Source organism: Megalopta genalis, chromosome 4 (assembly GCF_051020955.1).
Source record: "Megalopta genalis isolate 19385.01 chromosome 4, iyMegGena1_principal, whole genome shotgun sequence".
Classification (NCBI taxonomy): domain Eukaryota; kingdom Metazoa; phylum Arthropoda; class Insecta; order Hymenoptera; family Halictidae; genus Megalopta; species Megalopta genalis.
Genome location: NC_135016.1, coordinates 5,755,572 through 5,776,415, shown reverse-complemented (window position 1 = coordinate 5,776,415; position 20,844 = coordinate 5,755,572). Strand labels below are relative to the sequence as shown.

General features: G+C 44.5%; 2 protein-coding genes across 2 annotated transcripts in view; both read left to right on the top strand.

The window, feature by feature from the left end:
• Positions 1–20,844, top strand: part of dtn (transmembrane protein 132C dtn) — a 144,092-nt gene that overhangs the window by 66,259 nt on the left and 56,989 nt on the right. The gene's annotated exons all lie outside the window — the stretch shown is intronic.
• LOC117222590 (ropporin-1-like protein) lies at positions 7,323–14,855 on the top strand. The gene is made up of 2 exons (XM_033474363.2): positions 7,323–8,233; positions 14,505–14,855. The coding sequence occupies exons 1-2, from the start codon at positions 7,988–7,990 to the stop codon at positions 14,769–14,771; spliced, it is 513 nt and encodes a 170-aa protein (XP_033330254.2). The 5' UTR covers positions 7,323–7,987; the 3' UTR covers positions 14,772–14,855.

The window sequence follows — 20,844 nt, the reverse complement described above, 5'->3', positions numbered from 1 at the left end:
CGGGCCGACGGCGAACATAACGCAACCCTTAGAGCAGGGTGGTCGATCGCGTAACTATCGTCTGTCGCCTGCCTGTCTGATGTTATCTATATTTATTTTGAATTTAAAGCGATCTTTTTTGCATTTAAATTACTACTTTTGCTCACGATCATTTAACGCGTATACCATGTTGCTTGTTCCGTTGTATAACGGAATCCTTGTAAATTACACTTGGACAAAGTAAGCAATTTCGTTAAAAGCCGTTTCCGTCCTCTACTCAAGTATTTACTTTATGATCCACAGTTGGTCACCAAATGTCATCTCCCAGTCGTTTTTTTATGATATGCATGTTCCACCGAGAAAAGGCATTTTCCGGACTATTGTTTGCTACGGCTAATTCTTGGGACACTCGGATTCTTCGTGCGCGTCACCCGAGGGTGCGAGCACTACCTGCGGGCGACCCTCAGTTTGGGGCGGTCACTTTCACAATTTTGCAAACCAATCAGTCAGGTCGACCGTTTCCCTCACTCCTCGCAAGAATTGAATGATCCACGAATCCGACTATCTCAATTTTAGAACACACCTACACCGAGTTTACCTCCGAGAACATACAACACATAACACGCGGTCTACCATCAACCCGAACACAAAATAGTCTATTCGCTGAAAAATCTACTCTGAATCGGTGTTAAGTTTGGTATTCGAATATATTACAAGTTAAAGACAAAAAAGGGAAGCACAGCTTATTATACCTATTATCCTAAAAAATCGTAGGGAACCGCGTGCAACAAATACGCGGAAAAACATTGCTAGACCGCTGGCTATAATTTAACCAGTTAAAAAGACAACTTTATCTTAGAAACTGAACAATTTTATTAGTAATATTTGGAATTACAATTTGTAATTACAAATATTACTGATATTATTACTAATATCTAATAATACTACTATCTGATATTATTACTAATATACTAATTACTAATATCAAATTGTAACAAAATTTTACGAATAACGGATATAATCGTCGTGACTTCAAAATTCCGCCACATCTCCATGACGAATATAGTCGTCGAACACAGAGTAAATGGCGCTGTTGAAATATTGGGTCGAAAAGACGACTTCATCTTAGAAAATGAACAATTTGATTAGTAATATTTGGAATTACAATTTAAATATCAAATTGTAACAAAATTTTACGAATAACGGATATAATCGACGTGACTTCAAAATTCCGCCACATCTCCATGACGAATATAGTCGTCGAACACAGAGTAAATGGCGCTGTTGAAATATTGGGTCGAAAAGACGACTTTATCTTAGAAAATGAACAATTTGATTAGTAATATTTGGAATTACAATTTAAATATCAAATTGTAACAAAATTTTACGAATAACGGATATAATCGTCGTGACAGAAAATTCTGCCGCATCTCCATGACGAATATAGTCGTCGAACACACTTAACTGGTTAAAAAACAGGTCGCCCGTGGTGATTAAAAGTTTGGCCTGCCTCGGAGCATGTACGTGCGTTTACCCGAAGGCAGAGAGCCCCGGACAGTGTACACTTTAATCCAGGATCGAACAAAGAAGTCTCAGGACCAACCCTCCAGCTATTTACAATGTTTCTGTTAATTTTCTTCTTACGTAACCTCTAAGAGTATAACGACCACGGGCCCCGACTTTAAAAAGTACGCACTGAAAGGAATGAGAGCGGAGAGAAGCATGGACCAATCCGTAGCCAGTAAAAAGAGACAGGTCTCTTCTACGAAGTCGTTTCGTGCTTGGCTGTAGCACATGCTGCCTCCAGGCACGGTAAATTCTCCTTAATTTTCCTTCAGCTTCGGTGAAAAAAGTGGATAATTTTGGAAGAGGAGGTACGATTATTCGAGCCTTGCAACTTGTTTTTATAATTGTTGACGATCGACGGCTATAAAAATGAGGCACGAATAATCGTTTCTCCACTTCCGAAATTGTCCACTTTTGTTAACAAGCTTAAAGATAAATTAACACTTAGGCAACCGAATAGGGAGATCTCCTCGTTTTAAATTCAGCCGATCGACGACCGAATGGGGAAATTAATTTATACAAATTAAAGATGATTTCTCGATTTCATTGAGATTTGCAGGAGAATTAAGAACGTTGAAGAAGTATTCGATGCCATATACTATTTAATATACATATTTAATTGAACGAAATACTTCGATTTCATGAAATTTTTGAGGTTTCTCGCGCGATCGTGAAAGCGTTAACGACAATTTACTGGACACGGCTCTAATCAATAATTAATAGTTTTGAATATATTAATACACAATATACGAGACATATATGAAACAATAATACCTAAAATGTTATGAATAATCATGTAAGAACACAAGCAGACTCGGCGAAACGCCAGGAAACGCGAAAGCGAACAGAAAAAACAGGAATCGAACTCACGGCAACGCGACGCCGTTTCTCGAGAATAGAACTAGCGACCGCTGTGCCTGATGTCACGAATCAGTTGTAACGCAGCGTAATCGTAATCAATTGCATAGCAGACGCAGACGCGTATCGTTTATCGCAGTAGCAAAGACCTTCCAGGTGCCCCAGGGTCGGCAACCTCGGCCGAGTAAACCGGAGACAGCGTAATTTGTCTAACTCCGGTGCTCGTAGTGGTTTGCAACCCCTTATTTTCGACTCGGAGGTGTAGCCAAGATCCCCGAGAATGCGGCCCGCAGCCACGAGCTGTTATACAGCCGGAAACCACAATAAACACGGTCCAGTTTAAAGACCGGCAATTCTGCAGGCTGAAACAATTCCCGTTTCGACGAATCGCGCGGTCCCTTAGGAAGGGGCAGCGTCACAGTTCAACCCTTATTTGTGATTGTTTATTTAAACCGAACGATCGCAGTATTATAGCAATGTATTATAGCAATATAATACACAGGCTGTTTCGTAATTATGTCAACACCCGGAAAGGGGTGATTCTTCAGGTCATTCGAAGTAACTTTGACCAAGAAATGTCTCGCGACGCGGTAATAGGGGTTCCCGAGGGGATTCGAAGCAACTTTCTCCTTAGCGAAAATGCAATCCGCGGCTCCGTTTGCGAGTTATTAACGAAAAACACTGACCAATGAGAGGCCAGCTCGGCTGACGCGTGTCGGCAACTGGGCTTCGTCCACTCCTTGGCTAGGCCGCCCCGCGCCAGCCGAGCTCGCCTCTCATTGGTCAGTGTTTTTCGTTAATAACTCGCAAACGAAGCCGCGGATTGCATTTTCGCTAAGGAAAAAGTTGCTTCAAATCATCTCAGGAATCACTTCTTCCTGAATATTAACATAATTACGAGACACTCTGTATACGATGGATATACGAATTCTTCGTAATCAAGTAAGAATTGCAACAATTATTCCGGCATTCCAGTAGGTGACCGACGTCAAATAAAATTATAGAAAAAAAATTATAAAACGCTATTCAGGGGCTATAAAAATATAATCGATTTGATCGCATCTTAAAAAACGCGATTTTCGAACCACCACATTTAAACCACCGTTCGACGAACCGATTAAACGATCGAATAAACATTTCGTTTCACAGCCGATCGTTACGCGACGCTGTCTGCGCGAGCGCGCGCGAGCGAATTTGTGAAGAAGAACGTTTAAAAATAAGGGTAGAATTTCTGCATCCGCTTTCGTATGTCGCATCTACTTTTTCTTCTATTATTTGTGCCGCCGTTTCAAGAATGGGTCACGATCCAACGGTGCTTCGCGGCCGGTATTTTTACCGTTCGGTTTTCGGGCATTCTGACGAACAACCGAGTCGCGAGGTCATCGCCACGGGTCACGATCTTGCAACATCGTTGCCTTCGACGGATAGCGAGCAGATATACCTTTCGACGGCGCGTGGCAGGGGTTCGTTCGGAAGAGAAGCAGTCGTGTCTCGATAGAGAAACTCGCGTCTTTGGCGAACGTATTCGGTGAAACACGGGACCTCGATAATTCCGTGGCTCGGTTGACGAGTCAAAGGGCAATATCGCCGGAGTTTGACGACGCTGATTATTTTCCAGATAGATAGATAGAGAGCGAGAGAGAGCGAGAGAAAGATAGAGGAGGAAGGGATGCACTCGGAGTCTCTCGCGCCATTGGTCCCGGGGATGCAGCGATGCCAAGGCCATTCCCGAGGGACAGTGGAATTGCTTCCGTTCGCATTCGAGCCCGCTCTCGATATTCATGCCGGCGAAATGAAGGAACGGGAACGGGGAAGCCCTATATTCCGGGGGCCACAACGGCTAGGCGAGGTGCGCGCCGGTTCTGCGGCTCCCGTGGATTTGTTCGCGTGTAGGGGTGTCCTTTTTCCGCGCTCGACGCCGGCTGAAGAGCACTCGTCGCGATCGATCGATTGGAAACTATTCCCGGCCATTACGTCGGGAGTAGTCATCGGAGAGAGACGGAGGACATTACCGGGCCGGCTGGCCATGGTTCCGACAGAGATAACGAACCGAAAGGGAGAGAGAGAGAGAGAAAGAACGGCGGACCGGGCGGGGTCGAGAGGAGAGGAGCGCGGCAACCATCCGCTCCCTTGGAGCGAGCGATTCATTATGCATCCGAACGAGATCTTTGCGAGTGCGACCACGATAATGTGTACGAGGCCGTCGGAGTGTACGTAACCGTACCACGGCCACGATAACGGGCTAATAATAGAGACAAAGGGCGCTTCGACAGCCGCAGTCTTTTCCCCGACGTTTGACGCGCACCCCTTTCGCCACCCTCGCGCTCTCCACGACGATTTCCACGGCGCCGCGATGCGCGGCTAACGCGCGCCGCACGCGGTAAAAAACATTTTATCCTTATCCGAGACCGGGTACGTCTCTAACATGGAGGTTTTTATTTTATACGCGGTCCAAACGGCCGTTTGATTTATTTCTCTTGGTCTTTCTTCCTTGGCCGTGATCGCCATTTTTGCACGCTGTCGTTTTACTTTGGTCGCGTCAAGTGTCGAATCTCACGTTTCTGTAAAATTCGGTAACGTTCTTCGTGGAATCTTGTTCACTTTTTTTAAATAATTAATAAATACGCAGAATCGTGCTTTTAAAATGTTTTTTTTAAAATGATATTTCATAAGTTTTATTTATCGCATAAATAGACCGATTTTTTTACTTGAAATTTCGATCTTCAAAATGCGACCAAAATCAACGCTGCATCCCGCTGCGTTCGTAATTAAAAAATAAAACGATGATTTAACCTATCTGCAATTAGGTATAACTCGGAAAGTATCGGAGACGTGAAAGCGCAATTTAGTATAATTTAAGTACATAATTTTCCTGTCGCTCGTCATTCAATTTCAAAAAACGAAGCGCATGTAATCGACGATTCTTTAATTTCAGACGATTTTGAAATCGGCTGCGTCAAAGTCTCCCGTTCATGACAGACGAATGGCAAGAAAAGAGATAATTCATTACAGCCGCCGCGTCCAAAGTTAACTAACTGTCAAGATTTTTCTTCATCGTAAACATACTTTTATGAAACGACTCTTTACCTCGTTCGGCGCGCGATTGGCCCACAGTGCGCCGTTCTCTTTGATACACGATTTATACGACTTTCCACGGGCCCCGTGCAAGAGAGACAGGCGTCTCCTCTTCGACGACTAACGGCGGACGCACAAAAGACCCGGGAATTGAATGATTCGCGAACACAATGGTACCTTCATTTCGGCCGGAGCACACGAAACGGGCTCCGAGGGCAAACTCGAGCACGTGAAACTGCCGCCGAGACGTTCCGCGATTTTCTACAGGTGTTTCTCGATGCAGTAATTTCTTCCGGAAATGTTCGAAGATCGGAATTGAAACCGGCAGATCTGAGAATATTAAGTCGCGAGGCCCGAAGAATCGTTTTGTAGAAACTTGGGGCAGTTGGCAAAAAAGGGTGGCTAAAATGTCTTAACTTTTTTATTTCTAATTTTTCGCCACGATTCGAAGGCAATTCAGGGGCCACTTGACACGATTCGAAGGCAATTCGGAGGCCACTTGACACGATTCGAAGGCAATTCGGAAGCCACGTGATACGATTCGAAGGCAATTCGAAGGTAATTCAGAGGCTACATGCCACGATTCGAAGGCAATTCGTAGGCCACATGATACGATTCGGAGGCAATTCGGAGGCCTTTTGACACGATTCGAAAGCAATTCGGAGACCACGTGACGCGATTCGAAGGCAATTCGGAAGCAATTCGGAGGCTATATGCCACGATTCGAAAGCAATTCGGAGGCATCGACGTAGCAATAAATTACATAGGCGCAGGACAACCACAGAGAAATTCACAGTAACCCGAAATTTAGCATTTCCGGTAGAAATTGCTATACTTGTCACCCCGGCGGATAAATCATCATCGGCAGGTTCTCTCCGCGCCGGGTTGAAAATTGTCTGTCCCCCCTATCGCGCGTGTGCCGATGACGTACTTTATTACGGCGAGCGGCACATTTAAGTGGATAAAAGATAAATATCCGTGTTTCATCCGGATCAACCCGTGGCCCAATGTTTGCTCGACCAATAGCCGTCGCTCCGGCGATATTTTTCCAAGCGAAAGGGTAAATAATAAATAATATACCACCGTCGGTACACTATGACGTTGCCCGTCGGTCCAGGATCTCGGCCAACACCGAATTATTCCAAGGGAAATCGCGATGGATCAAGATACTCTTTTATTTATCGAACTTTGCGACCTTTTCATTCGCGCGGGATCGGCTTTCAATCTCTCATCGGGAATTGGAGAATAAAATTCAGAAAAGTCACTGCTTCGTGTCTATTCGAAACTATGTGCGTAATGTGTTAAAATATAATATATTATATTAATATCAAATATAATATAATCATATTTAGCAGCAGAATGTTCAAAGAATTGAGCAGGTGTTTATTATTATTATATATTATGTTAATATAATAATTATATTATAATATTATAATATTATTATATTAATATAATATTAAAATATAATAATAATGTAATATATATTACATTATTATATACAATATAATATAATCATATTTAGCAGCAGAATGTTCAAAGTATTAAGCAGGAGTTTATTATTATTATAATATATTATATTATTATAATATATTATATTAATATAATAATTATATTATAATATTATTATATTAATATAATATTAAAATATAATAATAATGTAATATATATTACATTATTATATATAATATAATATAATCATATTTAGCAGCAGAATGTTCAAAGAATCGAGCAGGAGTTTATTATTACTATATAAAACATATTATATATAATTTATTACATATAAAATATCATATATAAAATAACCTTGACATAAGCTTAACATAACCTTCATTGTCCAAGTTAATTAGTCAGGAATATAAGTCGAACGAAAATATCTTTCCTCTGATCTCGCAGTCGCGGTAAAAACACCATCATCGCTTCATCCGATTTCCGTCTCGGAAGTTCATCGGTTCGGACGCGTCGCCATGCATCGTATCGAGGGAGCGCGACAAAAATCGTGTAACGAGGGGTTCAACAAGTGTTGCATCCGAGTGTTGCGACAGCCGGTTCGCGGCACCGGCCGCCGTTAGCCCGGCAGATATAATTAACGTTGGGTGCGCGAGAACGCGGCTACTTGTTGGCGAATTTCTAGGGAGAAGCTTGGGAGGAGGAGGAGGAGGAGCGAAGCGGAGCCCGACGAAGCCTCTTCCGGGCGCAGGAATCACGGCAATTAAAACGAGCCGGCGAGGGTGTCCGACGGGGATTTTTCGACAGGTTCGCGGGGACGAATGGGTCCCGTCGGCGGGGCGAGAGTAATTCGGCGCGCTCGAGGAAGCGTAAAACGTGTCCGCCGTCCGAGCAGACTTTTTGGCGCGAGCTCGCTCGGCGAGCCCTCGGAAAAAGCGTCCCGAGGGAGACCGGGCCGGGTCGGGCCGGCGCGAGCAGTCGAAAAACATCAGCGGTCGAGCATCGAAGAGCCGGAATTAACGGAAGTCTGTCCGAAGTCGGAAGGATCGCCGTCGCGACGTTAATGACTTTCGAGTTCGCGCGAGACATCGATACGCGATCGAGTCGCGTTGCCGGTCGACTTCCCTGCCCGTCAAACATGTCGGACGACGCGCTTTTCTGCGCCGAGCAGATCAAGATCCCGCCGACCTTCCCGGACATTCTGAGGCTGTACATGAAAGCGGCGATCCGCACGCAGCCCTACGACCTTCTCCGATGGACCTGCGCCTACTTCCGGGCGCTGGCCAACGGCGAGCTGCCTCCCGTCAAAGTACAACCCCCGACCGAGACTCCGGACACGTCAAAATTAATTATACCACTTAATTATACAATTATATCATTGTAACCTGCGCCTCTCGGCTCGCCCGTGCGACTTGTCGCCAGAATCAACCCCTTTTGGGGTGTTCCTTTTTTTAATTGCCGAGACCGTCCTCTTCGGGGAACTAGGTTATTTAACTTTTAATTTTAATTTGTTTGCCGAGTAAACGGGGCTAGACCGTGGATCTTTGTTGCAAAATAGAAAATGATCTAAGTTAATCGCAAGCAGCGTGAATTAAATGGAGATGTCTTTTCTTTTTTAACAGTCGTGATACATTGAAAATGATGCGAAAATGTCGTCCAATGTCTTGTTAGCTTTGTATTCGGCCTATCCATTTTTGTGCGTAAAATTAAGTGCATAAAATCCGCAGTGTAGCGATAATTAGATCGCGGATTTTCTGCGTTCGTGGCAAGATTGAATAGTCGCGATTTAAGATGGCGGATGCATTGAGAAAATTAAAAGATATCGATGTACCAACCTGTTAAAAGTTATTAAAAAAGGAAAGAACTTGCTATTTAGTTTGTATATCTTGCAATTGACGAGAAAACAATGTTCATTTTGCATACAAATCCACGGTCTAATAATAATATTAATAATAATAATAATAATAATAATAATAATAATAATAATAATAATAATAATAATAATAATAGGGATAATAGTGTTTGAAATAGCGTCGAGTGCAAAGGGCTAAATATTGGAAAAAGCGAGCAGCGCGTCCTGAACGTTCGTCGCGTGCATAATCGACTTATCGCACACAATTAATTCATCGAACTCGTGCAACGGCTACATAAAATCTCTTCCCGTTCGTTCCTCGACGTTCTTCACATTTTTCTTTCGTTTCCGTGTCAACGGTTTGTTCACCGGTAATAAATTACCATTACATATTACCATTATTAAAACAATCGAACGATCTGCTCGCGGCTCTTCCGAAATAAGCAGCGCAGCCTCGACACCGTCGCCGACGCGCCGACAGACTCGTCGTCGCCGAAGTTTTAACAACCGCTCGCGACGGACTTCGCTGTTTTCCGCGGAGAACTAGGTTGCTTACCGAACGCTTAAATAACGCGGAACGATCGATGGAACGCATCGTTATCTTTCGTCGTGCTGCCATCGTCGAATTTATACGTGCCGGCAACTTCTTGGATGAGACGCGCGCGGTCGGTCTCGCCGTTGTCGCCGATACGTCGACGCTCGACCCTCAAAGGGTTAATAAGGGCCCGGCAGACCGGGTATCCTCGAGACAGAAATTGCAGAACGATCCCCTCCGGTTCAGAGATGAAAGCGGCTAAACTGGATTTCCATTCGAATGGAAAATACTTCGGAAAATAGCGGCGAGTCGTGGAAGGAAAACGGCCGGCTCGATCTTGAAAGTCTCGAAAGTCGCACCCGCGCGGTGTCTTGGTTTCGCTCGAGGCGAGGCGAGTAGAAGCGAGTAGAAGCGAGTAAAAGCGAGTTTGAACGGAGCCCCGGCGTGTCCCTTCCGCATCCCCATTATCTTACAAAGGGTTGATTAAAGTCGGTTTCAGCCGGCGCTCGTTTCGGCTCGAGTGGCGTCGTTAAACGTAATCTTTTTTCATTGCCTCCATTGTGCCACCTATATATACGTATATACACATATACACGTACATTCCTTGCGCGGACCGCTTCGTAATTAAGTGGATAGATAGGTAAATCAATCCGACCGGGGGAATTTAATTATCCGAGTGGAATTAACAGGACTGGCCGTTCGGCTTACATCTTTGAGCTCGTCTAATCGTATCGGGGGCGATCAGTCGATTCCTATCGTAAAAGTTTAAGCTAACTCTGCGATAGAAACAGATAGAGTGATCAGGAGAGAGAGACAGAGACAAAGAGATGGGTAGATAGATAGAGAGATAGCGAGAGAGGGGCGGGGGGAAGAGGCAGAGTTACTGAATTTTCGCGAGCGCAGCGGGTTCTCTAACGCTATCAATTCCCATCGGGACCAATCGAAAGATTCGACCGCAGAGTTCGGTTAATGGGCCGAAATACCGTGGAACGATTAAATCGGTTAATCCGGCCCGTCGCTATAAATTAATTCGGCCGACCGCGCCGGCCGAAGCGGCGGCCGCCGCGCCGCCGCCTCTCTTTCTCCGTTGTCCTCTGTTTTCTATCGTCCCCGCCGATGCATAATAAACGACGCTCCGCGTCCATGACCCGCTGCTGCGAGAATACGTATAACGCAACCGGGCCGCGGAGCCTTGAACTATCGGATGGGATCCTCCTATTTCTCTCCTAGCGCCGGACAAGATTTTTCGTTTGTTCGCGAGAGACAAGGACTCTCGAGGCTGCGAGAAGAACGGTGTCCGTGACCCGGCGCTCACACAATACAGCAATGTCTCTCTTACTGACGCTCAGATTGTACACGAAAATGGACAATTTTGGAAGAGGGGTCAAGGTTATTTTTATATTATACGAGCCGCGAGGCTCGAATACTCGTATCTCCTCTTCGCAAATTGTCCATTTTTGTGCGCAATCTGGGCGTCAATTGGAGAGACATTACTGTACAGCAATGTCTTCCTTACTGACGCTCAGATTTGGGAAGAGGGGACACGATTATTCGAGCCTTGAAGCTCGTTCTTATAATTGTGGACAATTTATAACTATAAAAATAAACCGCAAGGCTCGAATAGTTGTATCTTCTCCTCTCAAATTGTCCACTTTTGTGCGCAATCTGGACGTCAATTGGAGAGACATTACTGTACAGCAATGTCTCCCTTACTGACGCTCAGGTTTTGGAAGAGGGGACACGATTATTCGAGCCTTGAAACTCGTTCTTATAATTGTGGGCAATATATAACTATAAAAATAAACCGCAAGGCTCGAATAGTTGTATCTTCTCCTCCCAAATTGTCCATTTTTGTGCGCAATCTGGGCGTCAATTGGAGAGACATTACTGTACAGCAATGTCTCCCTTACCGACGCTCAGATTTGGGAAGAGGGGACACGATTATTCGAGCCTTGAAGCTCGTTCTTATAATTGTGGACAATTTATAACTATAAAAATAAACCGCAAGGCTCGAATAGTTGTATCTTCTCCTCCCAAATTGTCCATTTTTGTGCGCAATCTGGGCGTCAATTGGAAAGACATTACTGTACAGTAATGTCTCCCTTACCGACGCTCAGATTTGGGAAGAGGGGACACGATTATTCGAGCCTTGAAGCTCGTTCTTATAATTGTGGACAATTTATAACTATAAAAATAAACCGCAAGGCTCGAATAGTTGTATCTTCTCCTCCCAAATTGTCCATTTTTGTGCGCAATCTGGGCGTCAATTGGAAAGACATTACTGTACAGTAATGTCTCCCTTACTGACGCTCAGATTTGGGAAGAGGGGACACGATTATTCGAGCCTTGAAGCTCGTTCTTATAATTGTGGACAATTTATAACTATAAAAATAAACCGCAAGGCTCGAATAGTTGTATCTTCTCCTCCCAAATTGTCCATTTTTGTGCGCAATCTGGGCGTCAATTGGAGAGACATTACTGTACAGCAATGTCTCCCTTACTGACGCTCAGATTTGGGAAGTGAGGACACGATTATTCGAGCCTTGAAGCTCGTTTTTATAATCGTTGGCAATTCGTGACTATAAAAACGTACCGCAATGCTCGAACAATCGCATCTTCTCTTCCCAAATTGCCCATTTCTGTGGTCAATCTGAGCGTCAGTTAGGGAGACATTATCGTACGTACTCGGAGATTTACCCGCTCCCGACGATATCGGCCCGTCGGTATTTTTATTCCGGCCGCGTCCCCGTCGCGCCGGATTCGTTCCTGACGTCGGCACTAAAACCCGACGAGACGTCGAATATCGCGGCCGTTAACCGACTCTACGTTACTACCGACGCTCGTTCCTTCGCTCGGGAATTTAGTCGGGAACAAATTCTGAATCCATAAAATCGCGGCACGCGATCCGCCGTCGGGCCACGAACCCGTGCCCTTCCGTTTTTCCCGAGAACGAACGATCGATTCGCATCGCACTCGACCAGCTGCCGCTTTTATAATTTTGTTAATAAAGAACCGGCGCCGGCCGAGGACTGTTCCCGGCACCGTGACGACGCCGGGCCGGTGATGATGCCCTTGACCAGACTCTTACGCCAATCATCGACCGGCGACCGTGACTCCTTGTCGTTATTACTATTATTATTATTATTTTTATTATTATCGTTTTATAATTATTATAATTATTACTACAATTACAATTATTATTATTATTGTTACAATTATTATCATAATAATAATTATTACTACAATTACAATTATTATTATTATTGTTACAATTATTATCATAATAATAATTATTACTACAATTACAATTATTATTATTATTGTTACAATTATTATCATAATAATAATTATTACTACAATTACAATTATTATTATTATTGTTACAATTATTATCATAATAATAATTATTACTACAATTACAATTATTATTATTATTGTTACAATTATTATAATAATAATAATTATTTTATTATTATAATTATTATTATTCTCGCGATTTTTCAGAATGGTATTATTGTCACTTCTTCCTGGTGCCATATTCTTTTTATTTCTTGTGCTAGTGGAGTATATTTTTCTACCCTTTTCTGTATATTTTTTATTGTTTTTGTACATATGTCAATGGTAAATTTGGTACCGTTTATTTTGTCTGTAAATATGGTATCTGGTCTATCGATTGTAATTGTTTCGTCAGTGAGGGTGGATTTGTGCCGGTATATTTTATGTGTGTTACTTTCTATTATCTTAGGGGGTGTTCTTTTGTAGTATGGTCGTATAGCGTTCCTAAGTCGTGTTTATTTGTTAGTGCTGTGTGTAGGATTTTGTTGGTATTGTTGTGTCTGCCTGTGTATTATTATTTTTATGACAATGATTATAATGATGATGACTTGATGATTATGATTATTTATATCATTACCATTATCATTATCATTATTTATTATTATCATTATTATGATTATGATTATGGTTATGGTTATGGTTATGGTTATGATTATGATTATGATTATTTTTATTATTATGGTTACGATTATTATTATCGGTTGTCTTTTGTATTCCGAAAAGACTGGACAGATAAGCAAATACGGAGCCTGGCCGGGACCGCAGGGCGAGAGGTGCAGGTGCTCGAAACGTGACCCATAAACTAAAATTAATGGCCGAGCATGGTCGAGCAATATCGGGTCCGTCCGTGATCCTCTCTTCCAATCTCTACATTTTAAATAAACGCATATATTAGCGGATATGTTTCTATATTTTCGATAGAACGAGGACGCCGGACTATGGTCGCTGACCAATAAAATTCCGTCGGCCGATAGAGAACGTTCAATATTTGAATGATTCGCGAATATGCGATCGCCGCTATGAATTAATACCGCGCGCACTTTTATTAGCGTCGCGCGACGCGCTGGAACAGGGCGAAGGTGCCTAAAATGAGACCCATTTTTTTTTTCATTTTTACGTTACATTTAAATACTAAAATATATATTATAAAATTATATTAAAAAATATATATTTAAAATATATATGTACAATATAAAATATAAAAATCTCGGAAAATGGCATCGTGATACGAGACCCAGTTTGGCTTTCCCGGGAAATTCGTTTACTTTGCCTCTTTTTTAACACGTTGGACGTATCAAATTTGGCAATCTGAAACTTTATTGAATGCGCTATGCGATAGTATTTACGAAAAAAATTCTGCACTTGTCACTTTCAAGATATTTATAATATAATCGAACTTCTTCAAAAACTTATCGCAACGTATTCGACAAATATATGGTTCTCACGACGCTGGACAGTTCTGGACGTCGACAAGCGGACCAGACGACCAAAGAGAGAGAGAGAGAGAGAGAGAGAGAGAGAGAGAGAGAGAGAGAGACATCCGTTAACTCGCAACGGAGAAGCATCGATACGACACAGGACATCATGCGAGAGGTCCTCGTATTAGGCAACTTTGCCCTATCGCGGAATATTCATAGACGATGAAAGCAGAATGATTCGATTTCGAATCGGTTGGTTGACCGCTCGCGAAGCTTTCAGAAAGCGAACCGTAGAGAGACAAATGTGTCAAAGGGAACTGTTCGAAGGGATGGGTGGTGGAGAAAAGAATCCGTCGAGAACAGAGAGAGAGAGAGAGAGAGAGAGAGAGAGAGAGAGAGAGAGAGAGAGAGTGAGAGAGTCATCCTGGTATTTCCTTAGAAAAGACTGGAGTACCCGCCGTTTGTCCATCCGACGAGTATCACACCTGGGTACCTGAGGACCCTTTTGAACACGTTCGGTCCCATCGAGACGGTCGGCATGGTGGCGCTGCTGGAAAAATGGCAGGGCATAGCCCTTCCGGAGTATAGCCTCTACCAGATCCTGCTGGTCGGCCAACTAACGTCCGAGAGAGAGTGTGACTTTTTCAAATTCCTCGCGATCGCCTGCGGATTCTTGGGCAAGGTAAGCCGTCTGGCCCGAGAATAGAAGCGCGCTCGCGACATTCTCTCGTGGAATACCTAAAATAGAGCCGCAGCCTGCAATATGGCCCCCCTATCTCTCCTTTTCTCCCGAGCTTTTCCCCTTTCTCTCTCTCTCCCTCGCTCTTGCTCTCTCTCGCGCCCTTGCGCGCTCTCTCTTGCTCTCTTTCGCTCTCGCGCTCTCTCTCTCTTGCTCTCTTTCGCTCTCTCTCTCTCTCTCTCTCTCTTGCTCTCTCTCGCTCTCGCGCTCTCTCTTGCTCTCTTTTGCTCTCGCTCGCTCTCTCTCTCTCTCTCTCTCTCTCTTGCTCTATCTCGCTCTCGCGCTCTCTCTTGTACTCTCTCTCGCACTCGTGCTCTCTCTCTCGCGCTCTCCCTCTCGCTCTCTTTCGCTCTCGCGCTCTCTCGCTCTCTCCCTCTCTCGCGCTCTCTCTTGCTCTACCTCCCTCTCTCTCTCTCTCTCCCTTTCTCCCTTTCTCTCTTCCTCTCAGCACCCTCCGCGCGTGATCTTCATCGAGTCCGTATAAACGATATTTTTAGACGAGTCGTTAATCGATTCGCCGGTGGCACGGGCCACGCAGCGGTGATCGATCGCAGAGGCGCTCCTCTTTTTATCGGTCCGCGGGTATTAGCATAATCCACCTCGAAGGGAGACCACGATTTTTCTCTTTGCGGGATCCTCGACGAGTTTCGCTTTTAGCTTTTGTGCCACTCGGCGGCTACAAATTTTTTAGGAGGACGCGATAGATTTCGGCCCGACACCCGTGTCTTCTATCATTGGCACGTAACGAGGACAAGATTAGATAACCGGATACACCCTCCCCCCGCGCGGTCTCACGCTACCGACACGGCGCGATAATCAACCCGGAAATTCCAAAGATTCCGAAACTTTTAGGATATTTAAAGCGTGCACATATTGATTTAGCCAGCCCTAATATATCGTGCATTTGATATCTTCGCGTGAATTTGTCTTGCGTAAATTCGCTTCAAGGGGTGCAAATTACCCCCAAAAAGTATCCGATCATTTTCGATTTTATTGCCGCAATTCGCAAACCGAACGAAAAGACTCTCCAAACAAAAGTTACTTCGTTTGTTCGAATTTGTCACGTGGCATCACGAGCAGCATCAATTATTTGTTTACAACTTTCTCCAATTGTTCGAACAATTGACGCATCCACGCGATGCGATTTCGACGAAAGAAGAACAACTCTTGCACGAGGACTGTCCTTCTGTCTCGCGCAGCCTGCAAATTACAGCGATGAAATAAGAAGCAGCCCCGAGCGTTCGGGGGTTAACTGCCACCCCTTCCAACGAATTTACGCGGGAAAAATAAATTGCCTAATAAATATCTTATCTCCACGTATCCCGAAAGTTCCAGAACTTTTCGAATCACCGGGTTGCTCATCATCCCCCTTGAATACCGCCTCCGCGTCACGTGCAACCCCTAAGGGGGTTGTCGCGACGTAACACGCGTGCATAACAAACAACGCGCGAATAACCTTAATAAATGCACAAAATACCGACGAAAAATACCGGACGAATCACGGCGGAATTGAGAAAAAAGGAATCGAAAGACAGGACGATCGTCGGCGACATCGACGGACGGAAACGTCGCCGTCGTTTCGCCCCCGAGGCCGCCGGAATCGTCGCACAATGGCGTAATAAAACTTTCGCCGATTGATTTTCGGTAGCCGGAACCAAGGAGGTTTTAGCCCGCGCATTGTCCGGTAGCCGGTCGAAGATACATAACCGTCGGCGGATTCGGGAGTGAGGGAGGGTTGTATTTAATTCGCGGACTCTTTAATGCGAATCGATGAATCATCGTTAGCCGGTTGAATGAAATTAATCACCGGCCATTGTTGCCGGGGCTACAATTCGCGGCGATTCACGGGGCGGCGCCCCCTTTGTGCCGCGCAGAACCTATCCGAAACGATGATATACGTGTGCGAATTGCTGACGGAAGAGCCAGAAGGCGGATCGGCGATGATACCGTTGCCGGTGTTCCTGCGGCTGTACGCGTATCTGTCGGAGCTGGACTGCAGCGGCGCGCTGCCCTGCACGTGCACCAGAGAGGCGACCGAGGAGATTCTTGAGCCGCGTGGACCGACTTCCGCTTCCGAGGACACCACCGCCACGTCCCGCTCGAGCCTGTACCGTGTCACGTGCGGCGACGTCGACGAGGAGGAGCGAGAGGAGGTGCGATAGCAGAGTTCCGCACGGAACACGGAATGTACCTGAAACGGCCGCACGGAATGCATACCTGAAATCCCGATGTATTGGGTTGGCAACTAAGTAATTGCCGATTTGTTCGATGAAATAAAAAATTTTTCTTTACTTGGAACGGAGTTTAATCTGTAATGTATTTTCCATTTCGTTCGATGACCTTTTGCCATCTCTCCGACAACTTGAAAATTCCACGCTCGTAGAAAGTCTGATCCTTTTCGGCCGAAAACTGAGTTAAGCGAGATTTTACAGCGTCGTCGTCGTTAAAAGTTTTACCACGAAGGGAGTTGTCCAGGGATCCAAATAAGTGGTGATCCGATGGCGCGAGATCGGGGCTGTATGGTGGGTGTAACATCGATTCCCAATCAATATCCATGAATTTTTGCCGAGTGGACAAAGACGTGTGCGGCCTAGCATTGTCCTGCTGGAAAATGACACCTTTACGATCGACCGATTCTGGTCGCTTTTCCTTGACCGCTGCATTCAATTTGTCCAGTCGCTAACATTCACGGATAATAAAAAATAACATAATAATAATAATAATTTTATAATATAACATTTACGGATATCATTAAAATGGGAGTGAGAGACATCTATAACTGAAATCGGCAATTACTTAGTTGTCAACCCAATAATATGATAAAAGGACCACGTGGACGTGCACAGGTCGGATGCGTGCACAGGGGAAAGATCGCGCGCCCACCTTTAACATCGGTGGAGAAAAAAAAGGGCAGCCCCGAAAGCGGCAATCGTCGGGCCAGTGACGACGACTCTGCCCCGCCATAGAAACCAATCGGGGTTGGATCGATCCCGATAGCTCTGACCCAGCGATTTCACCGGCGAAACGCGCCGCGCCGCGCGACGGCGTTCTGTAAATTTGCGGGGCTCGTTTCGACGATGGGAACTCCGCGCCCGGCGCGCGTACACTAATTATTTCCCGGGTTACCGTTTCGATTGCGCGCGATTCCATTTGCACCGGTGCGTTATTAACGAAATTATATTTGGTTATCGTCGGCCGCCTGAGCGGGGGGGGGGGGCGAGACGGCGGTCCGAGCGTTCGAGTTTGCTCGAAACCTTTTCCGTTCCATTAATCGTGGTCGAACGCAAATTGTCCGAAAAATGAGTCGATTCTATAAGCTCGTGGCGCAGTCGATTGCGGAACGGCGCGGGTCGCGATCGACTCTGAATCGCAGTGTCGAAGATCGATTCTTGAATCGATTTCGTGAAAGAGCTACGTGAAAGAGCGATTCTGAATCGCGACGTCTTCAAAGATGGATTCTTGGAACGATCTTGGACCGCAACGTCGAAGATCGATTCTTCGATCGATCCTGAATCGCAATATCAAAACTCGATTCTGAGTCGCAATGTCAAAGATCGATTCTGAATCACAATGTCGAAGATCGATTCTGAATCACAACGTCTCCAAAGATCGATTCTTGGAACGATCTTGGATCGCAACATCAAAGATCGAGTCTTAAATCGATACTGAATCGCAATCTCTTCGAAGATCGATTCTTGAATCGATTTTTCAATCGATCCTGAATCGTAACGTCGAAGATCGATTGTTGAATCGATTCTTCAATCGATCCTGAATCGTAAAGTCGAAGATCGATTCTTGAATCGATTCTGAATCGCAATATCAAAGATCGATTATTGGACCGATTCTGAATCGCAATATCAAAGATCGATTATTGAATCGATTCTTAAATCGATTCTAAATCGCCGCGATTCTTGAATCGATTCTGAATCGTAACGTCAAAGATCGAGTTTTGGATCGTTTTTGAATCGCAACGTCAAAGATCGATTCTTAAATCGATCTTGAATCGCACCGTCAAAGATCGATTCTTAAATCGATCCCGAATCATCGCGTCAAAATACCATTACAGCGTGCATCACGATAAAAATCGCAGACGCTTTAAACCAAAGAAAAATGCCAGTTACTTTCGGTGCTCCGTGAACCTAGAGATCCGTTTAACGCATCGTTGGTTGCAAAAGAAGGGATGCCTCTATCGGCGAGCACAGAATTTCCCGAGTAATGACGGAAGCCTTTTCGACGATGATCGAGAGAGCATGCAGTACCAGGCACGCTCTCCGCTCGTCGTTTCGTTCCGCGCCGCGAAGAAGCGAGAAAATAATGCGGCCGCGAGGATCGAGCGGGCCCGCGTAGGAGGACCAAAAGCGGGTACACGCCCACGCAAACGAGAAGTATGCACCTTTAGCCCGTGGAGATCCCGGGCCAATAATGTCAGGGGAGGAGCGTGCGCTCGCTTTTGATTCTCCGCGTGCTTTCCTCCGCGGACGGGGCGCGAGCCATTGTCGGCGGGAACTATTGGGTTGGCAACTAAGTAATTGCCGATTTCAGTTATAGATGTCTCTCACTCCCATTTTTATGATATCCGTAAATGTTATATTATACAATTATTATTATTATTATTATGTTATTTTTTATTATCCGCGAATGTTAGCGACTGGACAAATTGAATGCAGCGGTCAAGGAAAAGCGACCAGAATCGGTCGATCGTAAAGGTGTCATTTTCCAGCAGGACAATGCTAGGCCGCACACGTCTTTGTCCACTCGGCAAAAATTCATGGATATTGATTGGGAATCGATGTTACACCCACCATACAGCCCCGATCTCGCGCCATCGGATCACCACTTATTTCGATCCCTGGACAACTCCCTTCGTGGTAAAACTTTTAACGACGATGACGCTGTAAAATCTCGCTTAACTCAGTTTTTGGCCGAAAAGGATCAGACTTTCTACGAGCGTGGCATTTTCAAGTTGTCGGAGAGACGGCAAAAGGTCATCGAACGAAATGGAAAATACATTACAGATTAAACTCCGTTCCAAGTAAAGAAAAATTTTTTGTTTCATTGAACAAATCGGCAATTACTTAGTTGCCAACCCAATATATTTATGCGTTTAAAAGTAGAAACGTTGGCACGCCTGGAACAGATTTCTTCGTACACGGCTTTCCAACTGAATCCGTTAAGCGAACATAGAATATTCTGTACAGGGTGTTTCATAATTCACAGCGCGAATTGGGTCGCGTAGATTCCGCGGCTCGAAATAGGACGGAAATCGACTTAGTTTTCGAGATGATTAAATTTATATGTCAACCGAGTACACGCCTCCTTAATATTTATCGTTAGTCGGTTATTTATGTTACCGATGTTACCGATTTCGTTACAGACCGCCGTGGCGACCGGTTTTCCACAGGGTACAATGCTTGCAGGGCTCGCTTGCTATCGGAACACGATTTAAGAACACGTTAAACGCGGGGCATTAACCCTTTGCAATCCAGTGACGACTCCGTGGCGCCGTTAGAAATTGTTATGTCACGTCTGAAAATAATCTAATTGATCTAATTTGTTTATATTTAAAGAGCCGTTGAAAGCGCAACTGTTGCACGGTTCACAATATACAATTTCACATGCATAAAAAATGCATCGGGTCATGTAAAATGTAGAAACCGTGGATCGGAGGAACTATTTTAAATTTCGCGTTAATTCGGCTTCGAGAGTGCATTCGAGTTAAACTGATCAGTGTATTTTTCACAGAGTTTAGCTAATTGTCCGCAGTCAAGTTATCGTTAAAAATGCATGTATAATGCATTTATATAGTTAAATTTGATTTCCTCGACGACGAAGCCTTCCACGTGATTTCGTCGTTCTTGATTTTCGTCTTATTCCCAGCCGTGGAATCAATCAGATCCAATTTGTATCATGAATTATGGAAGTACAGTACATTCTCCCTAATTGATTGGCTCGTTTTTATAGCTGTTGACTATATAATCGTTAGTAAAATATATAATTAGCCAGATCACATTTTCACCACGAATTATGGAGTACAGTAAAT